At 41.5% G+C, this 16,487-nt stretch overlaps 2 protein-coding genes and 1 long non-coding RNA gene across 8 annotated transcripts; 2 read left to right on the forward strand and 1 right to left on the reverse strand.

The window, feature by feature from the left end:
* The first annotated feature begins 297 nt into the window (after window positions 1-297).
* Window positions 298-6,726, forward strand: gps2 (G protein pathway suppressor 2). Of its 4 annotated transcripts, none has more exons than XM_046064248.1 (12): window positions 298-471; window positions 867-984; window positions 2,339-2,509; window positions 3,033-3,142; window positions 3,261-3,376; window positions 3,512-3,591; window positions 3,704-3,783; window positions 3,953-4,124; window positions 4,392-4,469; window positions 4,615-4,691; window positions 5,161-5,256; window positions 5,572-6,726. In XM_046064248.1, the coding sequence occupies exons 2-12, from the start codon at window positions 891-893 to the stop codon at window positions 5,662-5,664; spliced, it is 1,167 nt and encodes a 388-aa protein (XP_045920204.1). In that variant the 5' UTR covers window positions 298-471; window positions 867-890; the 3' UTR covers window positions 5,665-6,726. The 4 variants fall into 4 exon arrangements, with proteins under 4 accessions (XP_045920204.1, XP_045920205.1, XP_045920206.1 ...); XM_046064249.1 differs by having other exon boundaries at window positions 299-471; window positions 3,261-3,373; XM_046064250.1 differs by lacking the exon at window positions 2,339-2,509 and having other exon boundaries at window positions 302-471.
* Window positions 6,727-6,729: 3 nt separating this feature from the next.
* LOC123980064 (eukaryotic translation initiation factor 5A-1) lies at window positions 6,730-14,956 on the reverse strand. Of its 3 annotated transcripts, XM_046064254.1 has the most exons (6): window positions 14,624-14,956; window positions 12,380-12,552; window positions 11,765-11,869; window positions 10,254-10,385; window positions 8,430-8,502; window positions 6,730-7,484 (listed from the first exon to the last, which is right to left on the reverse strand). In XM_046064254.1, exons 2-5 carry the CDS (start codon window positions 12,545-12,547, stop codon window positions 8,440-8,442), a joined length of 468 nt encoding a protein of 155 aa, XP_045920210.1. In that variant the 5' UTR covers window positions 12,548-12,552; window positions 14,624-14,956; the 3' UTR covers window positions 6,730-7,484; window positions 8,430-8,439. The 3 variants fall into 3 exon arrangements, with proteins under 3 accessions (XP_045920210.1, XP_045920211.1, XP_045920209.1); XM_046064255.1 differs by having other exon boundaries at window positions 6,730-8,502; window positions 12,380-12,549; XM_046064253.1 differs by having other exon boundaries at window positions 6,730-8,502.
* LOC123980065 lies at window positions 9,506-11,410 on the forward strand. Its single transcript, XR_006827362.1, has 2 exons — window positions 9,506-9,748; window positions 10,220-11,410. It is a non-coding gene; the product is annotated as an uncharacterized LOC123980065 (long non-coding RNA).
* Window positions 14,957-16,487: the final 1,531 nt, after the last annotated feature.

The raw sequence follows: 16,487 nt of genomic DNA on the forward strand, positions 1-16,487 counted from the left end.
GTATCACTATACAGGGTTCCAGCAAGTGAGTGTCCAGGTTATTTTTAAAAAAAGACTGTCAAGATATGTAAACGGAAGGGGACATTTTTCAACATCTACTGTAATGCGTTTGGTCTGAAATATTGTGACAGCGTGTCCATACACAATATATGCGTATTGGTAAAAAAAGGGGAATTTGGAACTTTATTAGTTTAATTAGACAGGGGAATTTTGAGGTATCTGCCCAAAACAGGAAAAACTATAATTCCCACAATGCCGTTCGGAGAGAGGGGGGGAAACGGACGTCGTCCTTGGCACCGGAAGTGCATCTTTTTATTACCCGGGCCGAGAACCTCTCCGTCTGTTTATATTTTGGGTGGCTGGAAGTTTTGAGTTTTTCTTGGTTAACTGTTGTAGACGCAGTCCAGTCGCCTCAAATTGAAAACCGCAACACGGTTAGGTTCTCAGTGAACGACGCACAAAGCAACAAAAGTAAGATCTGTTTGTCCTGTATCACACCGCCGCAGTAAAATAACTGGAAAATATGCGGTGAAATACGTCAGTGCTAATCTGCTAGCTAACTCCAGTTAACGTTTGTCCTCGGGCATGTTTAAAAAATAAAATGTGTTACGGCTGGTTTACACGTTTCAGCTCCGTATATCTTTATTTAAACTATACCGCGCCAGTTAATATATTATACTGAAATATCCTGTCAGGTAACCGCTAACAATGCTAACTGTTAGCCGAATAGCTGCTAGGCCCTTAACAGTTTCACGCGTGGTACTATCGCTGCTGGTTGCACTACAAGTGAGACGTACATAATTAACGCCGTTAAACATACTTCGGGTGTGTCTTGTAACGTTTCACAACATGTTGTCCACACCTAGCTGGCCCCTCCACTGCCTGTCACCATGCCCGCCCTGCTGGAGAGACCCAAGCTGTCCAACGCGATGGCCAGAGCCCTCCACAAACACATCATGAGGGAGCGGGAGCGCAAGAGACAAGGTGCGCAAATATATTGTGATTTAAACCTGTCTCCTCAGAGAGGGCACTGACACAACTGGAGAGGAACAAGTGTACAAGTTACGTACTTGTACTCAATTGTAATTGGGACTGCAAATAATCCGTTTCACTATAAAATAATGTCTTCGTGTTTCACGAGTTCCAATTTAGTATTTAATCTATTACTTGTTGAAAAGAAAATAACGACAGCTATAACAAATCTGAATCCTGTCTGCCATCTTCAGAATATACCCCAGAATAATATGCAACTTTTTCTACCCACCCAGAAATATTATTATATATTTTTCTATGTGTCATGTTGATGTCTATCATTACATTTATTAAGCTGATGCTTTTATCTGAAATGGCTTGCAAAAACGTGCATTCAACCAGGTGGATACAACCCAAAAATTGCAAGTACATGAACTTAATCAAATATGCTGAACTGAAGTTAGAAACAATATAAGAGTAAAAATGTAATGGGAAAACATGCATCTGATGAGTTTTCGGCTTGTGACAGAAAATGTGTATTGTTTCTGCTGTCCTGATGTTAATGGAGAGCTTGTACCACCATTGTGGAGCCAAGACAGCAAACAGTTGTGATTTGTAGGTTTTGGGGAACAGCAAGCTGATTGGCAGGCCGGGGGAAAACACAGAATTAGTTGAGTGTCATCTGCATAGCTGTATTAGGAAAAGTGAAACTACACAAAAAAAAAGGTCCAGCAGGATGATGACGGAGGAGGAGGAGGCAAGGAGGGCAGACTCAGTTGAGGGGCCTGGTTTGAAACCAAACAGATGGGTGGTTGAGGGGGTTGTTCTGGTGAACTTGTGCAGAAAGTTGAGTGAAGACAACACACTCAAGTGTTTTAGAAAAAAAAGTGGATGAGGAGAGACTTTTTACATGAGGAGTGTGAGTTTCTTTAAAAGAGGGTTCATTCTCGCTGCTTTTAGTATTAGGAAAACGGCAAGTTGTTAAAGAGGTAATGATGAGGAGAGAAAGGAGGTCAGAAGCAGTAGACTGTAACTTATTGGATAGAGGAGTGACAAGGAAGTTACAATCGGAGTTGAAGAGGTTGACAATAGGACAGGTGGTGTCAGTAGGCAGGCAGGGTAATCAGCTTATGTAATCTTTTTTACAATGTCGTTAGTAGTTACATCCCTCGGTAGATGGGAGGAGAGGGGATCAAGGAGGGTGGAGGAGATAGAAAAAAGTATTTTGGGGTTGGAGAAGGAAGATTGAATGTTGCATTTAAAGAAAAGATTTTAGCTGCAGATAAGGAGATGGAGAAAGAGGAGAGAAGAGATTGACAGGCAAGGACGTCCTCAGAGTGCTTGGATTTCCACCATTTTCTTTCAGTTGCCCGTAGGGTGGTTCTGTCAGCACGCAGTGAGTCAGACAACCACGGAGCTGGAGGGGTCGGGCGAGCCTGCCGAGAGGTGAGAGGACACAGAGAGGCCAGGGAAGAGGACAAAGAGGAGAGGAGAGTGTCCGTGGCAGAGTCGGGAGGCATGAGTGAGAGAGAGTCAGGTGAGGGGAGAGCTGATCGGACAGATGAGGCAAGAGAGGAGGGAGACGGGGGCGAAGGTTGCGGCGGATAGATGGCAGTACGCGTAGAGGAGAGAGGTTTGAGAGAGGGGAGGGGAGTAGGATATGAAGGAGTGGTCAGAGACATGAAGAGAAGTTGCAGAAAGGTTAGTGATAGAGCAGTTCCTTGTGAGTATAAGGTATGTAAGCAGCTACGAGAAATGCTGCAGACAACTTCACAACCCTAAAACAAGACTAGATTAAGATTTGTGGAGTGCCTTATTAACTGTACTCTAATATATATATATATATATATATATATATATATATATATATAAAATTAACAGTTTACTCTCTGAAGGCCCTGCAGAATGAGAACCTTTTTATACCTAAGTAGATTTTATTTCTAATAATACTTACTCATTGAGCAATATTATACATTGTTGTTCTGCATTGTTGCTTTTGTTTTTTTAAGTAAGGTATTTGAATGTGTTTTCCACTACTGAACATGAATACCATTTTTCAGAGGAGGAGGAGGTGGACAAAATGATGGAGCAGAAGATGAAGGAGGAGGAAGAGAGGAAGAGGACAAAAGAAATAGAGGAGAGGATGTCTTTGGAGGAAACTAAAGAACAGGTTGGAAAAGTGCTAAAAACACTTACTATACTCCAGATGGCTTTGTCGTCTTACCTCAGTGTTGGGACATATAACACAGCGCTTAATATATGGCAACATGTTGTCTTTTAAACTTCAGGTAATGAAGATGGGGGAGAAACTTCAGGGGCTCCAAGAAGAGAAACACCAGCTCTTCTTACAACTTAAGAAAGTACTTCATGAAGAAGAAAAGAGGCGCAGAAAGGAGCAGAGGTAGTAAGGATACCAGCGCTTTTGTTTTCTAATTCAGTACACAAAAGGTATGACAGAAATTACATTATTAAGCCCAGAAGTTTAGGTCTAAGTATTTTTGGTATTCAGTTGCATGTTTGTGCTTCCTGTCCTTTATAGTGACATCACAACATTGACTTCAGCCAGCTACCAATCCAGCCTTCCCATGCATGCAGGGCAGCACCTCCTCAGCATTCAAGGTAAGGCAGTTTTCAAGCATGCCTGACCTTGTCTGGGTTATCAGGAAAGGTGTCAATGTCCTCCTGAAATGATTAGTATTAGCCAATTGATCCTTCTCCTTGCCTCTCTCAGGCAATCCAGTCAGCCACAGTCGACCTGGTGCGTTGCTTGGAGAACGTAGCAAACAGCTGTTCCCAGCTACTGTGATTCCAGTGAGTAAAGGGGATTTTCATGAAAATATCTGACGTCTGTTTTTTTCTGATTTTGCCAGCTTTATACCATTTAATCTGGGTCTTTTAGGAGAAACTGATGTGCTTTAAGAGAGGGAAATGTCGACACCAGTATAGCATATTAAACTGCTTACGCCTCCTCCTCTTCTAGGCACGTCACTATCAGACATCTGGGTTCAGCTCGGGCTCAGCAGAGCACGGGCAGTTCAGTGGCAGCCAGGGGGTCCATGAGCCCTACGGGGTCGCTCAGGCCCAGCATCCCTCTACCTACGCCCCTGGACCATCTGTACCTGTCAGTTTCCCAAGCAGCTCTCAGATCAGAGGTAAAGGACATGTGTCTGTTTAAGTGGCAGAGATATACCTGGTGACCTGCGATATAGGAAAACATGAAATAATTTCATTTCAGTAATATAGTGCATACAGTTCTGAATGAGTTTTGTAATCTGAAAATGAATTCCCTAGGTCAAAAGACTTTTCATCTGGCTTCCATTGTCCTTTGTGTTTGTTGTGGATTACTCAGATCAACAGTTTGAACCACATGAAAGTGGGATGTTGTGGTTGTAGCAAGAATAAGTTTTCTTCTCCCACAGGTGCGTCTGCGTTTCAAGCCATGCAGTACCTCCCCCAGCCTGGCTACCCCGTCCACAGTCATTTCACCTCCCAGCCAGGTCAGTTCCTCTGTTGTCATCGTCCTTGTTTCCCTCCCAGAGACTTCTTAATAACAGTCAACCATAGCTGAAATGAAATGCAGCATGGTTTGTTTGATGTAAATGGTCGTTGGATGATAAATTGTCATCTCTGTATCTTGTGCAGGATACATTCCTGGAGCAGGAATACCCCTCCAGAAGCAGCTGGAACATGCCAACCAACAGTCAGGCTTTACCGACGCAGTAAGATCATTTAAAATGTAGATGCTTTAGGGTAATCTTGCTGAACATAAAACACTAAAATGTATCAGTCTTCATCACAAGCTTTCATAAATTGAGCATTTTGATACGCTAATGTCGCTTTTATCCAAAGCTACTTACAGTTGCTATATATGTCAGAGGTCACTGGAGCAACTAGGGTTAAGTGTTTTGCTCAGGGACACAATGGTGTCTCACTGTGGATTTGAACCTGAGTCTCTCGCACCAAAGGCACGTGTCTTATCCACCGCACCATCACCACCCCATAATAATAATCTATATCTAATTTGGATGTATCAGACAGAACATAAAAACAATAATTGTTTAGACGCAAACATTTCCAAACACGCCCGGATGTCTACATGGTGGAAGCAGCGAGCATAACCTCCGTTCAAGGCATCGCTTCCTTATCTGATCGCACATTTTTTAGTTCTTTGTCTCGATGTTCTCACAGGGCGCCTTAAGGCCCATGCATCCACCAGCCATGCATCCTTCTGCTCCAGGACTGCTGCCCACACCATCGATGGCGGTCCCGATTCCCACTGCAAAGGTGAATCCCCGAAACACACTCCATTACTGAGCCTGTGACACGGGTGTGCATGTTTTTAGACATCCAACAGTTTAGCTTTGTGGTGCATCATGCAGCATTACAGCTTCACAGGGGTTGAGCCTAGGTCTAACATTTTAACGTTAGTGCATCCAATCAGAGTATGAGATTATAATGTGTTGTCATAGAGCTGCTCCCTGCCCGGGTTTTGCTGTATTACATTAATTACAAACCTTTTATTGTAAAAATGCTTCTTAAATCTTTAGTCTGAGAAAATAATTTTAGCAGCGAACTCTGACCGTTGTTTTTCATCGTCAGTCCCCGTTCCAGAGCTCTCCCCAGAGTGCTCCTCGCCACGGCTTCCTCCCCCACAGCCAGAGTGGGCAGAGGTTCTACCACCATGGCAAGTAACTCGCGGCCACCTTCACCGCGGCTGAGATTTCACAGCTTCACTCAAGATCCTATAGAACCTTTCGGATGAGGACGTGGCTCGACTTCTTCAGACAAAGTGATTAGGCCGGATTATGCCATATGATCTGTGTTTTTATTTCCTGTATAGCATCTTGTTTTGACTTTGTCCTCATGCTTATGTGCTTTTGTAAACAGTCAACTTTGATTTTTTACATAACTTCAAATGATGTTAATTTGTAAAATAGATTATTATTTTATCTACACTGTATAGTGATTTTGGAGGTGCACACGTGCACTGAAATGTTGATATCTTGTACAGAGCAAAGCTGCATGAACCAGAGCTTATTCTTTATAAACTAATATTCTTAATTTCAACATCATTGGAGGGTTCAGTGCCTCCGCAGAGAAATAGCAAACAGAGTAGAGGACAATATCAGGGCTGCAACGTTTAATAGAATAATCTGTTAAATTAATCACTAACTATTTTGATAATCATTTAAAAAAAGTCATAAAAAAATCTTAATCTGGTTTCGTTACTCTTCTATGACAGTAAAGTGAATATGTTTGGGTTGTGGACAAAACGAGACATTTGAGAACGTCATCTTGGGCTTTGGGAAACACTGATCAACATATTTTACAATTTTCTGACATTTTATAGACCAAACAACTAATCGATTAATTGAGGAAATAATCGACAGATTAATCAACAAGCCAAATAATCGTTAGTTGCTGTCCTAGTAAATATTCAGCAACACTTAGTAGTAGAATTTAGAGCAAGTGGATTAAATAAACATGTCTCTGCTAAGGTCACACGCGCACACATGTGAACACTACTGCAGCTGAAACACATTGGCATAACGGACTCTGTTTCATTGTGCTGCTGACTTCTGGTTGATCACATTAGACCCATTAGGGTTAGTCACCACAAATTAAGACAAGATGACAATTTTTCTGACAAACTTCCAGTGTTGTGCGTTGTTCTCCTCTACAGCGTAAATTAAGTTTAAGTCTCTGCTGTTTTAAAGCTTTCATGTCGCTAAATAAAACGATAAGCAAACGCCAGCGTCCAACAGTTTGTGTCATCTTTATTTGTTCTGCCATGGAGACCTTCTGCACAGTTTGGACTTGCTGTATGAACAGTAGGTTAAGGATACCAAACCGCCACAACTTGTCTGCCTCCTGAAGCCTCGCTCAAAGTTTGAGAGCACGCCAAATAATACGCCACTCATTTCTGCAAAGGGCTCAGTGTGAAGGCCCCGCTCTGGGGGCCACTTAAATTGAGGCTGAAGGACTTTTTAACAGGTGAGAATTTGTACGTTCTTTGAGCAGGGTTTTGTTTCCTTTTGACACTTTGAGCTCCTTGAGACAAAAAGAAACTGAACCTTGGTGTGCCATGTTGGTAACCTTTGATAGAGAAGTTTCAGGTTATAAATTAAACAAGGAAAGGCTTGAACCGCCAGAAGAAAACTGCTGTACACAAAAGACATTCAATCCTGTATGGCACAAGCTGAACAAGCCACAGCAAAAGCAGCTACTGATGATTTGTACACCTACTCAATCATTAATGCGAGACCTTCCTCTACATGTTTTTACATCTGTATGTCTTGACTCGATCTGGTTTTATTATGTGTATATACATAGAGAATGTTTACAGTTTCCAATTATTTATTAAAGGTCTTTCATATTTGAACCCAAAGAAAACAGAGTGAGGGAGGGAGAGTATGAAAAACAAAGACAAAAAGAAAGAAACAAGAGGGAGAATAGCATTGACGAGGCAATGACCCCTCCTTTTCCCCAGGTCCAGTGCATCCCGCTTGCCCCTGAAACAGAATTACAAGGGGGAGGAATGAGAAGAGGAAAGAAAAGTCAGAGGGGGAAGAAATAAAAGAAACACACGAGAAACTTTTTAATGAGACAGTGTTTTAAGTAGCCTCGGCAGAGGAAACATTGCACAACCAACAGTTTTAAACAATTTTTTTGTGGACACTTCATTCTACAGCCCACAAGTCTGCAGGTGAGAAAGTGCAAGAAAGAAAAGTGCATTAAACAGTTTGACCCGACGGTTACAACAATAATACACGCTTTTTTTAAGGGACGTGGGGGGATACAGGAAGTATCTGGCTCGACCAGGATGTAAAATTAAGTTCAACCCACAGAAAATAAAAATAAAAACCTTGCTCCAAAATACAATATGACCCATTCGCTTTCATTTGAATGATACAAATGCTTGTAATAGTGTTAACATGAAACAAAAAGTGCATTAAGGGGTAGGCAAATCTGCAGAGGTGCATAGCTCATCACGCATGAATACACTCAAGTTAGTTGAATTATTCATCAATTAGAAATCTGTCAATTTCAGCTCATCACTGTTTTCCAGTTCAAACAAATATATACACAAAATAGTCAATATGCAAAATAATATGGAAAAATGTATGCATACTCGTAACATTTTATATTGACGTCTCTCGCCTATTCATTTTAACACCAAAGATAAAATCAAACCTCGGATCTTATTGAGTGCAGTTGCCTTCCCCTTTGCCTACTGATGAAGAATAAACTGTATGTGCACATGACATCACACACACTTGCACAGGCATGGCACATGCTGGTGGCTTGTGATGTAAGACCCAAACACACACACTTTAGTAATTTACATCATACACACAGACACTCCTCTTCAGGCAGGCGGTAGTTGAGTGGGGTGGAAGTGGGGGGGGCGGGGGAGAAGACAGCGCATGTTGCTACAGCTGTAGCTCTGTATTTACCTGCAGTGGCTTATTTACCCAGGGCTTTGATACCAACTGCAGCTTCTTCATCCATTGCACTTAGAACGGTGATCTGAAAGAGCACAGAGGGTTTGATTGAAACAGTTTCTTCCTGCTTGCTCCACTTTATCACTTAAGCGCAAGTGTTAAAAGCCAAACAGAAGCTCAAGGACCAAATCTGACCTACAAGGCCATTTTCAAACATGTCTGTTTGATTTCTTTCTTTCTTTTATGTTAAAAGTAATCATTAAACTTTCTGACAAAGCAGCAAAATCAATCAAAGCATAACAATAAATTTGCCCTTTGTTTACTAAGCTGCACCGTACTGTACAACTTATTCAATGGCGGCCTAATATGCTAATTTCCAGCTCTATATTTTTATTTTGAGACTCCACTAGAGTAGCTTTGCATGATTAACGCTGGACTTATGACTAAAACTAGCTTTATGCCCTTTATTCTGATTGGCCAACTTCCAGGAAGCCTCATTTTATTGCCATTAGGGCTGGGGGGTATCGTTAAATTTTATCAATTCAGATTACGATTATACTTATCGAATCTGGTTCTTATCAAATCTCGGTTCTGATTCCAACACCTTCAACACAAATCTGGTCACCGCTCACTGACATTCACCGACTTTCTGCTTGCTCCTCTTTCCCTTCGTGGCTAATTTAAAAGGAGTCTCTGTCTTAGAGGGGCGTCTCTGGGGACTCATTCATCCATCCATCGTCAACCGAAAAATATATACTGGCATAATTTGTAGAAATCATTTGTTTACCTTCAATATAAAAGGTGAATGTAAGTTCACCTGTGTTTTGTACCTGAATGTGAGACATCGCCACTGTTAGCGTTAGCTGTATCTGGGGTGTCATTGTAGCTGGGAGAGTAAAACACATTGAACACACATTCCAGATTCACGCCATGTTGAAGTGAATGCTTCATCATACTGGAGCTGCTTCCTCCCTTGCACCAAATTTCCTTACTGCAGGTGTTGCATTTTGCTGTGTTGTTATCTTTTTTAGAGAAGCTAAGCCAAACTTTTGAGCGTCTGCTGCGGTCCGCCATGGTCCAGGACTGTAAACAGCAGTGCTCTCTTCTCGCATGCCTTGTTGACATAATGAATAACAAATGACAAGACGTTAGGTCAGTGTAGCAGGTCCATTATGGAACCGGTTCTCGATACTCTACCCTACTTGCGAGTGTGTGAGTAACATAATTTCTCATTCTTGATTGGAAATGGCAACTTCAATCTTCAAGGCCGACTCTGATCCAGAACACGAATGAAGAGCTAAATAAAGATTAGAGCAGGACGTCTCAATTTGGTAAATATTAACGCTCATTACCTACTTATTGTGTGACATTACGGTGGAAAGTGGAAAACGTCTGCTGTCAGGAAATAACAAAGGTAACGTAGCTGGTAAAATGTTATTCTGCTGTCGCCAAACGACTGTACGGTATCTCCCTGCAACGTTGGTTATAGTACGCTGAAGTACTTTAGTCGTGTCGACTGTTTTGCGAGAACGTGTACACACACTTACCAAGAAGGTCAAAGTTTAACAGGCTTTTGGCTGGGAATAAACGTGTCACTTGGGCTTGCTGTGCCTGGAGCAGATGACCATATAAAGAAATCTAACGATCTGACATCAGGTTGTCGCAAAAGTAGAAAAAAACAAAAGCAGTCTGAAGCCTGAGCTTTTGACTCACAGGGATTCATTTTACATACCTATGTCTCATCATTTGAAACTTCGGCCATGTTTTAATACAAACATCTGACATTGTCACATTTGTTTCAGAAAAATGCAGTGTGACGTGAGGTGAAGCACTGACCAGGATCTCCTCTCCGGCGTCGTACTTGCTCTCTATCTCCTTGCCCAGGTCCCCCTCAGGAATCTTCAGGTCCTCTCTCAGCTCCCCGCTGTCCTGGAGCAGGGACAGGTAGCCTTCTTGGATCCCAATCAGCTGGGAGAGGGGAACAATGGAAAACATTATTTTGATCCATGCATCGTTATTTTTTTTCCTCTTTCTGTTCTTTATTTCTTTTATACAATGTATGTGCACTGAACTTACCGGTGGTTTCTAAGTATGCACGTGTGATTCATACTCTTAATGCACAAGCAAGTTTATTTCATGCACAAACATTTCAGTTTGAATTATTTACATGACATATAGCCCAGCATCATTAGGAACTGTTTCCCCTATTATACTTCAAAGAGTTATCCTGACATGAAGGTACAGGAGCCTGAGGCTGCATGGTTTCACCTCTACAGGAAACCCTACACTATTTGCTCTTCAGTCTGGCGAGCTGTGGCCATTCCACTACACTGAACATGTTTTAACCCAACCGGTTTGATCAGATGTGTAACATATCAGGTTTGCAGTCTTTCCACAAATAGAACGTAATCAGGAGGAAGCGGGCCTGCTTAGACGTTTCTGAAATATGAAATTCATTTGTATCGTTCCCTATAAATTACACGACGAGTTTGAGGTGAAATTACAGAAGTTCGGAGGTGGTAAAACCTGCATTAACTGACTTTTGCTGCAAAATTCTCCACTATGTTCACCAGCAAGTCGCTAACTTTGTCTGTCTCATTGCTGGGCAGGTAGCACACGGTAGATTTATCGGAGCTTTTCAGCTGAAAACGACGCTGACGAGAGCTGCGAGACTGAAACACAATGGTAGCAAAACAAGGAGCTGAAAGACACTAAGCTCCCTTCATGTGTTCTGCTGCACCAGACTAAATGTGTGTTTCTAACAGTCATTTATAGATAAACCGTACAATTTTAAAAAGTTACCAGGATTGTTCTCTGACATCAGTACTAGTTGTTTCTCTTTCTTTCTTTGTGTGTTTTGTCTGCAAAGCTGTTCTCACTAAAGAGATTCTTAGGTGAGTAATAATCATGGGTCTTTTTCAAATAACCGCTTATTGTGCCCCAGCAGCCTCTGAAACTATGTTGCTTATTAAAGACCAAAGCATATTTGTGTATATTGCTGTGATAACAGAGACGTGACTATTCACTCAACTCATTCTCCCTCCGCAGACCATTACAAAAATCAGTCATCAACTCAAAATTACTTACTTACAAACAGGAGGCAGCCCTAGTGTCGATTCAGTGGTTTTGAGTGCCTCCAGACCAAGCTTTGAGGAAAGTAATGTCACATAATCTGACTTTTTACTAAGAAAAAACTCACTTGGGAGTGTGTAAGGTGTTCACCTGGTCAAATGTGACTGCTAGTATGAAACAGACTCACAGGTACAGGTCATACTGTACAATATGCTACATAACAAGCTACTGTAACATCAACTCAGGACCTCAATTCAGTCCTCCAGCGGTCTCACCTGATAATCAATTCTCTTGATGTTGGGGACGTCCATGTTGTGGGTGGAAGGGCAGATATCTTCATACTTCTTACCAGAGAAGATGTCGATACCAACCAAGTGGACCTACACGAGCACAAATCCCACAGAAAATAAGGAACTATCAGCTTTCTAACTGAAGTGTTATGTGCTATCCTTTAAAAAAGGGTAATTGGCTATGAATAAGTATGCCACGTGTATAACGTTTAAACATCATTTATAATACACTTGCTATCCCAAATACTGCATATTGTTTCAATAATGTAAACTTTAACCCCAAGGGGCGCACGTTATTGTTCTTGAACAGATTGAAAGTCCATTATTGTGCATTAATATTAATATTAATGACCATGACCTTGTGTTTATTCCAGAGATAAATGGATAGATAGTAGAGTTATAATTCATGGTCACAAGTCTGTAATCTCCCTCATGGGTAAAGTGAGTCCACATTGGAAAAAAAACTGTTGTCTCAACTATTTAGACATTTCAGTTATTTGTTGGAGTCCCTGCAAAAATGACCTTTAGCTTCGTTAGCTTGAAAACATTTTGCTGCTTAAATTTGGCCACCAGTGTCACAGCACCTCAGGACTCTCTGACCTTAGCGTGGCCGTGCTTGCCGGTCTTGGAGGTGGACATCTCGACGATCTTGCAGGGTCGGCCTTTCAGCACAACAAAGCCATTTTTACGCAGGGCCGAGCACTGCATGGGGATGGTAGTGGATGCCCCAGCATCACCTGTCTGGAAGTCCAGCTCTGCATCTGCCATGCCTGCTGCGGGAGGCCAAAACATGTGATGCCGACGTTAATATATGTGTTCATAAGTGATTCAGGAAAATAATAGCATTCACAGTATTTTTTAAAAACATTTTTACTAAGACTGGGTATCTTGATACTAGTGTGGATAGGACCTTTATTTTGGTATGACGCCAACACAATACTTTTTCCATAACCTATTATGAGAAATATAAACATGTTTTTCTATGAAGTTCTTTTTTTCATTAAACAAAAAAAGCAGAAGTTCTCACACCTTAAATGCTGTCTAAACACAAACAACCATCTGAGAATAAAATTGTGATTACAAAACTGTAAATAACTGATTTAAGGATAAGTTAACAAGACTACAAATCTGACATTCAATTCCAACTTGACAGTTTTTGAAACACTGCAACGGTATCGAAAAATAATTCAGGATTCAATACCCAGACATATCACAATTAATTTAAATATAGATTTAACAACCACACAGTAAATATTGTATAACATATTGTATTGTATTGTTTGATCTAATGATTATATTCACACTCTCTTCACTTATGTTTACATGGGCTGATAAAACTGTTTAATGTCAGGTCAGGCCCAACTTTATGTGGTACACACACTGGATGTGCACTTAAATTTCAATAGAGTACTTAGTTTTTATGTAAGTTGGTCCATGAGTAAAGAAAAGCAGCCAGTGCTGCCTGGTTAATATCTGTCAATATGTCAGCAGAAAAAGATGGAAATGTGAGAGTTGGCTGGTGATACCACTTAAAACGTGGGGGTGTGGAGAGGACACTTTCATTTATTGCTGCTGAGCAGCGGGCAGACAGACAGGGCTAAATAAAGCAACAGAAACATGGCACCTGTCAGCCAAACCAGGCCCAGTCCTACTGGAACGTTACAAAGTAATTATAAAATTGTCTCAAATTAAAAGTTATAATTTGAGTCAAATATAAAGCTGCAATTTTAGTCATTAGTGCTTGTGGCAAACTATGCGTAATTTACTAAGTTAAACTTTTTGAGCAGCCGTGGTGTGCAGGTAGTGCCACGAGTAGGCTAAAACACAACTGACAGTCAACAAGACCTTTAGGGACTAACTCGCAATATTCTTAGAATTAAACATATTCCTAAAAAATATAATTCAGGAAAACAAATGAAAGACATTTGTTATGTGCTTTCTTGGCTCAATTAAGAGCGGCTGGTGGTCACCGGGTTAAACGTCAAACCAGGGCCGCTAATCCGCGCTAATGACCCATAAATCAAATTTCAAGCAAGCGTGACATATTTAACCACCTCTCGTGGTGTAAACTCAACATAAAGCGTTAAATAGTGAAATATATCGGCAGTGACACGCCGGGGCAGTGGGTTGTCCAGTATGTCCGCAGTGTTGGACAGAAGAGGCTGACTGCGGCCTAGAGACCGTACCGCGGCCCGCTGTCGGTCACAGCGGCCGGTGTCCCCGCATCCATGCGCACTGACTGCACTCAGGCCGAGGCCCGTCTGATAAAGACACAACGCAAAATGACAACCTGCCTGTCGCGACATTAATGTAGACTTTTATATGAACAACCCGTGTTGTTTTAATCCTGCGCCGCCCGTTCACACGGCCACAGATATGGAAATCAATTGAATTTTGTCCCGCTTGTGTAACTTACAGTAATGACTAAGCTAATACTCGCGAGGGCTGCGGCGTGCACCAGCACATTGATTAGTCCGCATCCGATAGTTCAATCATGTTGTGTCCGGAGTTAGAGGCGGTGGCATGTGGTGTGAAAGCAATAAAAGTGTGAGTCCCGCAGGATTTGCAAACTTAAAAGGATAAAAAGGGCTAACGAGCCATTGGGGGGGGGGGGGGGGGGGGGGGGGGGGTTAAATCCATTTTAGCTTCAAGTCAGACTGAAGCTCCCGTTTGGATGGAAGTTATCTCAATCTGCTGTGGTCCTCAGACCGCTGCTTCTACTTCATGGGGGCGTTTAAAGGGAATATATCACAAAACAGCTTCAGACAGACATGTGCAAAGGATATCTCATCTGCTCAGGCGCAAACACGCCCCGTCTATTGGATGTTTTGATAAGGAACTTACCCTAGTGATAATGGCTCTCCTCTCTTGGTATTTATCAGTCTTTCTCCCTTTAATTCCTCCTCTTTGCCTCCCTGTGTCCGTGCTAACGGGGTCTGTCTCCTCCTCGGCTGCTCGTTTGCAGTGTCGCTACCCTTTTCTTTAGCTATCAGCTATCTCTTTTTTTATGATTCCTCTTTCATTCCCGTCGTCCCCACTGTCCACTCTTCTCCTGTAGATCCAGATTGTGGTTCACCTCGTGCAGAGGCAACAGTTACACAACCGGGCCGAGAAGAATCAGAGCCCCGAATCTCGCAATGTCTGTAACGTTACTGTCTGTACCATACACTCCACCTTCTCTGTCTCTCCCTCATCCAGCGTCTCGCCACTGTCAGAACATGCAACACATATAAACACGCGACTTCCCGCTGGAACTGTCAGAATAAAATACGTTATTACAATATTATTATAGAGTCACAACAGCCTTCCCTGCAAAAAAAATAATTTTTGCTATAAAACTAAAATCTGACAAACAACAACAACAACAACAACCACTTACTAGCTTTTTGTAGAGCTTTCAACTTCATCTCATGGTTTTCATCAGAGGAAGGAGTTGGCACAGTTGTGATGGAGATAGCAATTATCATCAGGTGATCACATCAGTAGGTTGTTACATTGTGCTAGAATGTAATGTTATATTTCATAATGTACAATACAATGTATTTTAATAATGCTTAAATACTCTCCAGACGTACATTCCAAAACATGTTATATAACCTATTGTTTTATTTGATTTATGTTATATGTTACCATGTTTTAATGCACATTTAGTTATCTGTTAAGTTCTGTGTGTGTAGCATGAAGGGACTACAAACTTACAATCATACAATGCATGCAATTGCTGACTTAGGTTTAGGCACACGCCCCTGTGATGGTTACGGTAAGGGTAAGGGGCTTTGGGAAGCTGTCAAGCCTTTTATACTAACAAAGCTACTAGCCCTTCCAGTCTAGACAGGGTGTCACAGAAAGAAGCGCCCGGGGGTGTCTCATACGCATGCTGAAGGGTACCTTTTGCATTAAATACTATGATCAAATAACGCTTTGTCAGCCTTTCTGAAGGCCTCAGTATTTGACGTCCTGAGATGAGAACAGACAACAACACATGAGTAATTATGAACAGGCAAATTGTGGTAACTTTCTTTGACAGACAGGACCACTTTTGCGCATGTGCAGATAGGGATCCAGCAGGCAGCACGGATTTGGCACTGACGTTACATGGTATTCTAGAATGCAGACGTTACATGGTATTCTAGAATGCAGACGTTACATGGTATTCTAGAATGCAGATGTTACATGGTATTCTAGAATGCAGATGTTACATGGTATTCTAGAATGCAGTTTCAAAGCATGTCTGCAGTGTATGCTGGAATTAATTAATATTTTGAGAAGTTCCATCTATTAATACCAGATTTTTATCCTTATCAGATAGCTAACACTATGGGAAGAACAAAACAAACAAATAAGTAAAAATTTTATGCATATTTTTGATTATGCAGATTTTTTATGCATACATCTTTGTGATATGGGAAATGTATTGGCTCTCTGACCCTGTTCTGTTTCTGTATGTATCTGACTGTTTTTGTAATTTATAATAAATAAAGTTGCAGCAATCAGAGCAATCCTTGCCGCCAAGTATGTGGCCCTGTGTCACAACCTGAGGGACAGCAAGTGACTCAGCTAATTATTGCACTTAACATTCGCTGCATGGCAGGTTAAATCTTGTTCATTTTACATTCTATCTGTATTTGCTGTTTTTGTTTTTTTGTAATTTATAACTTGCTAAATTGAATGGTTTTCATTGGATTAATCTGCTATGTCATATTTAAAT

This window comes from Micropterus dolomieu, linkage group LG12 (genome assembly GCF_021292245.1).
Source record: "Micropterus dolomieu isolate WLL.071019.BEF.003 ecotype Adirondacks linkage group LG12, ASM2129224v1, whole genome shotgun sequence".
In the NCBI taxonomy this organism is placed as follows: Eukaryota; Metazoa; Chordata; class Actinopteri; order Centrarchiformes; family Centrarchidae; genus Micropterus; species Micropterus dolomieu.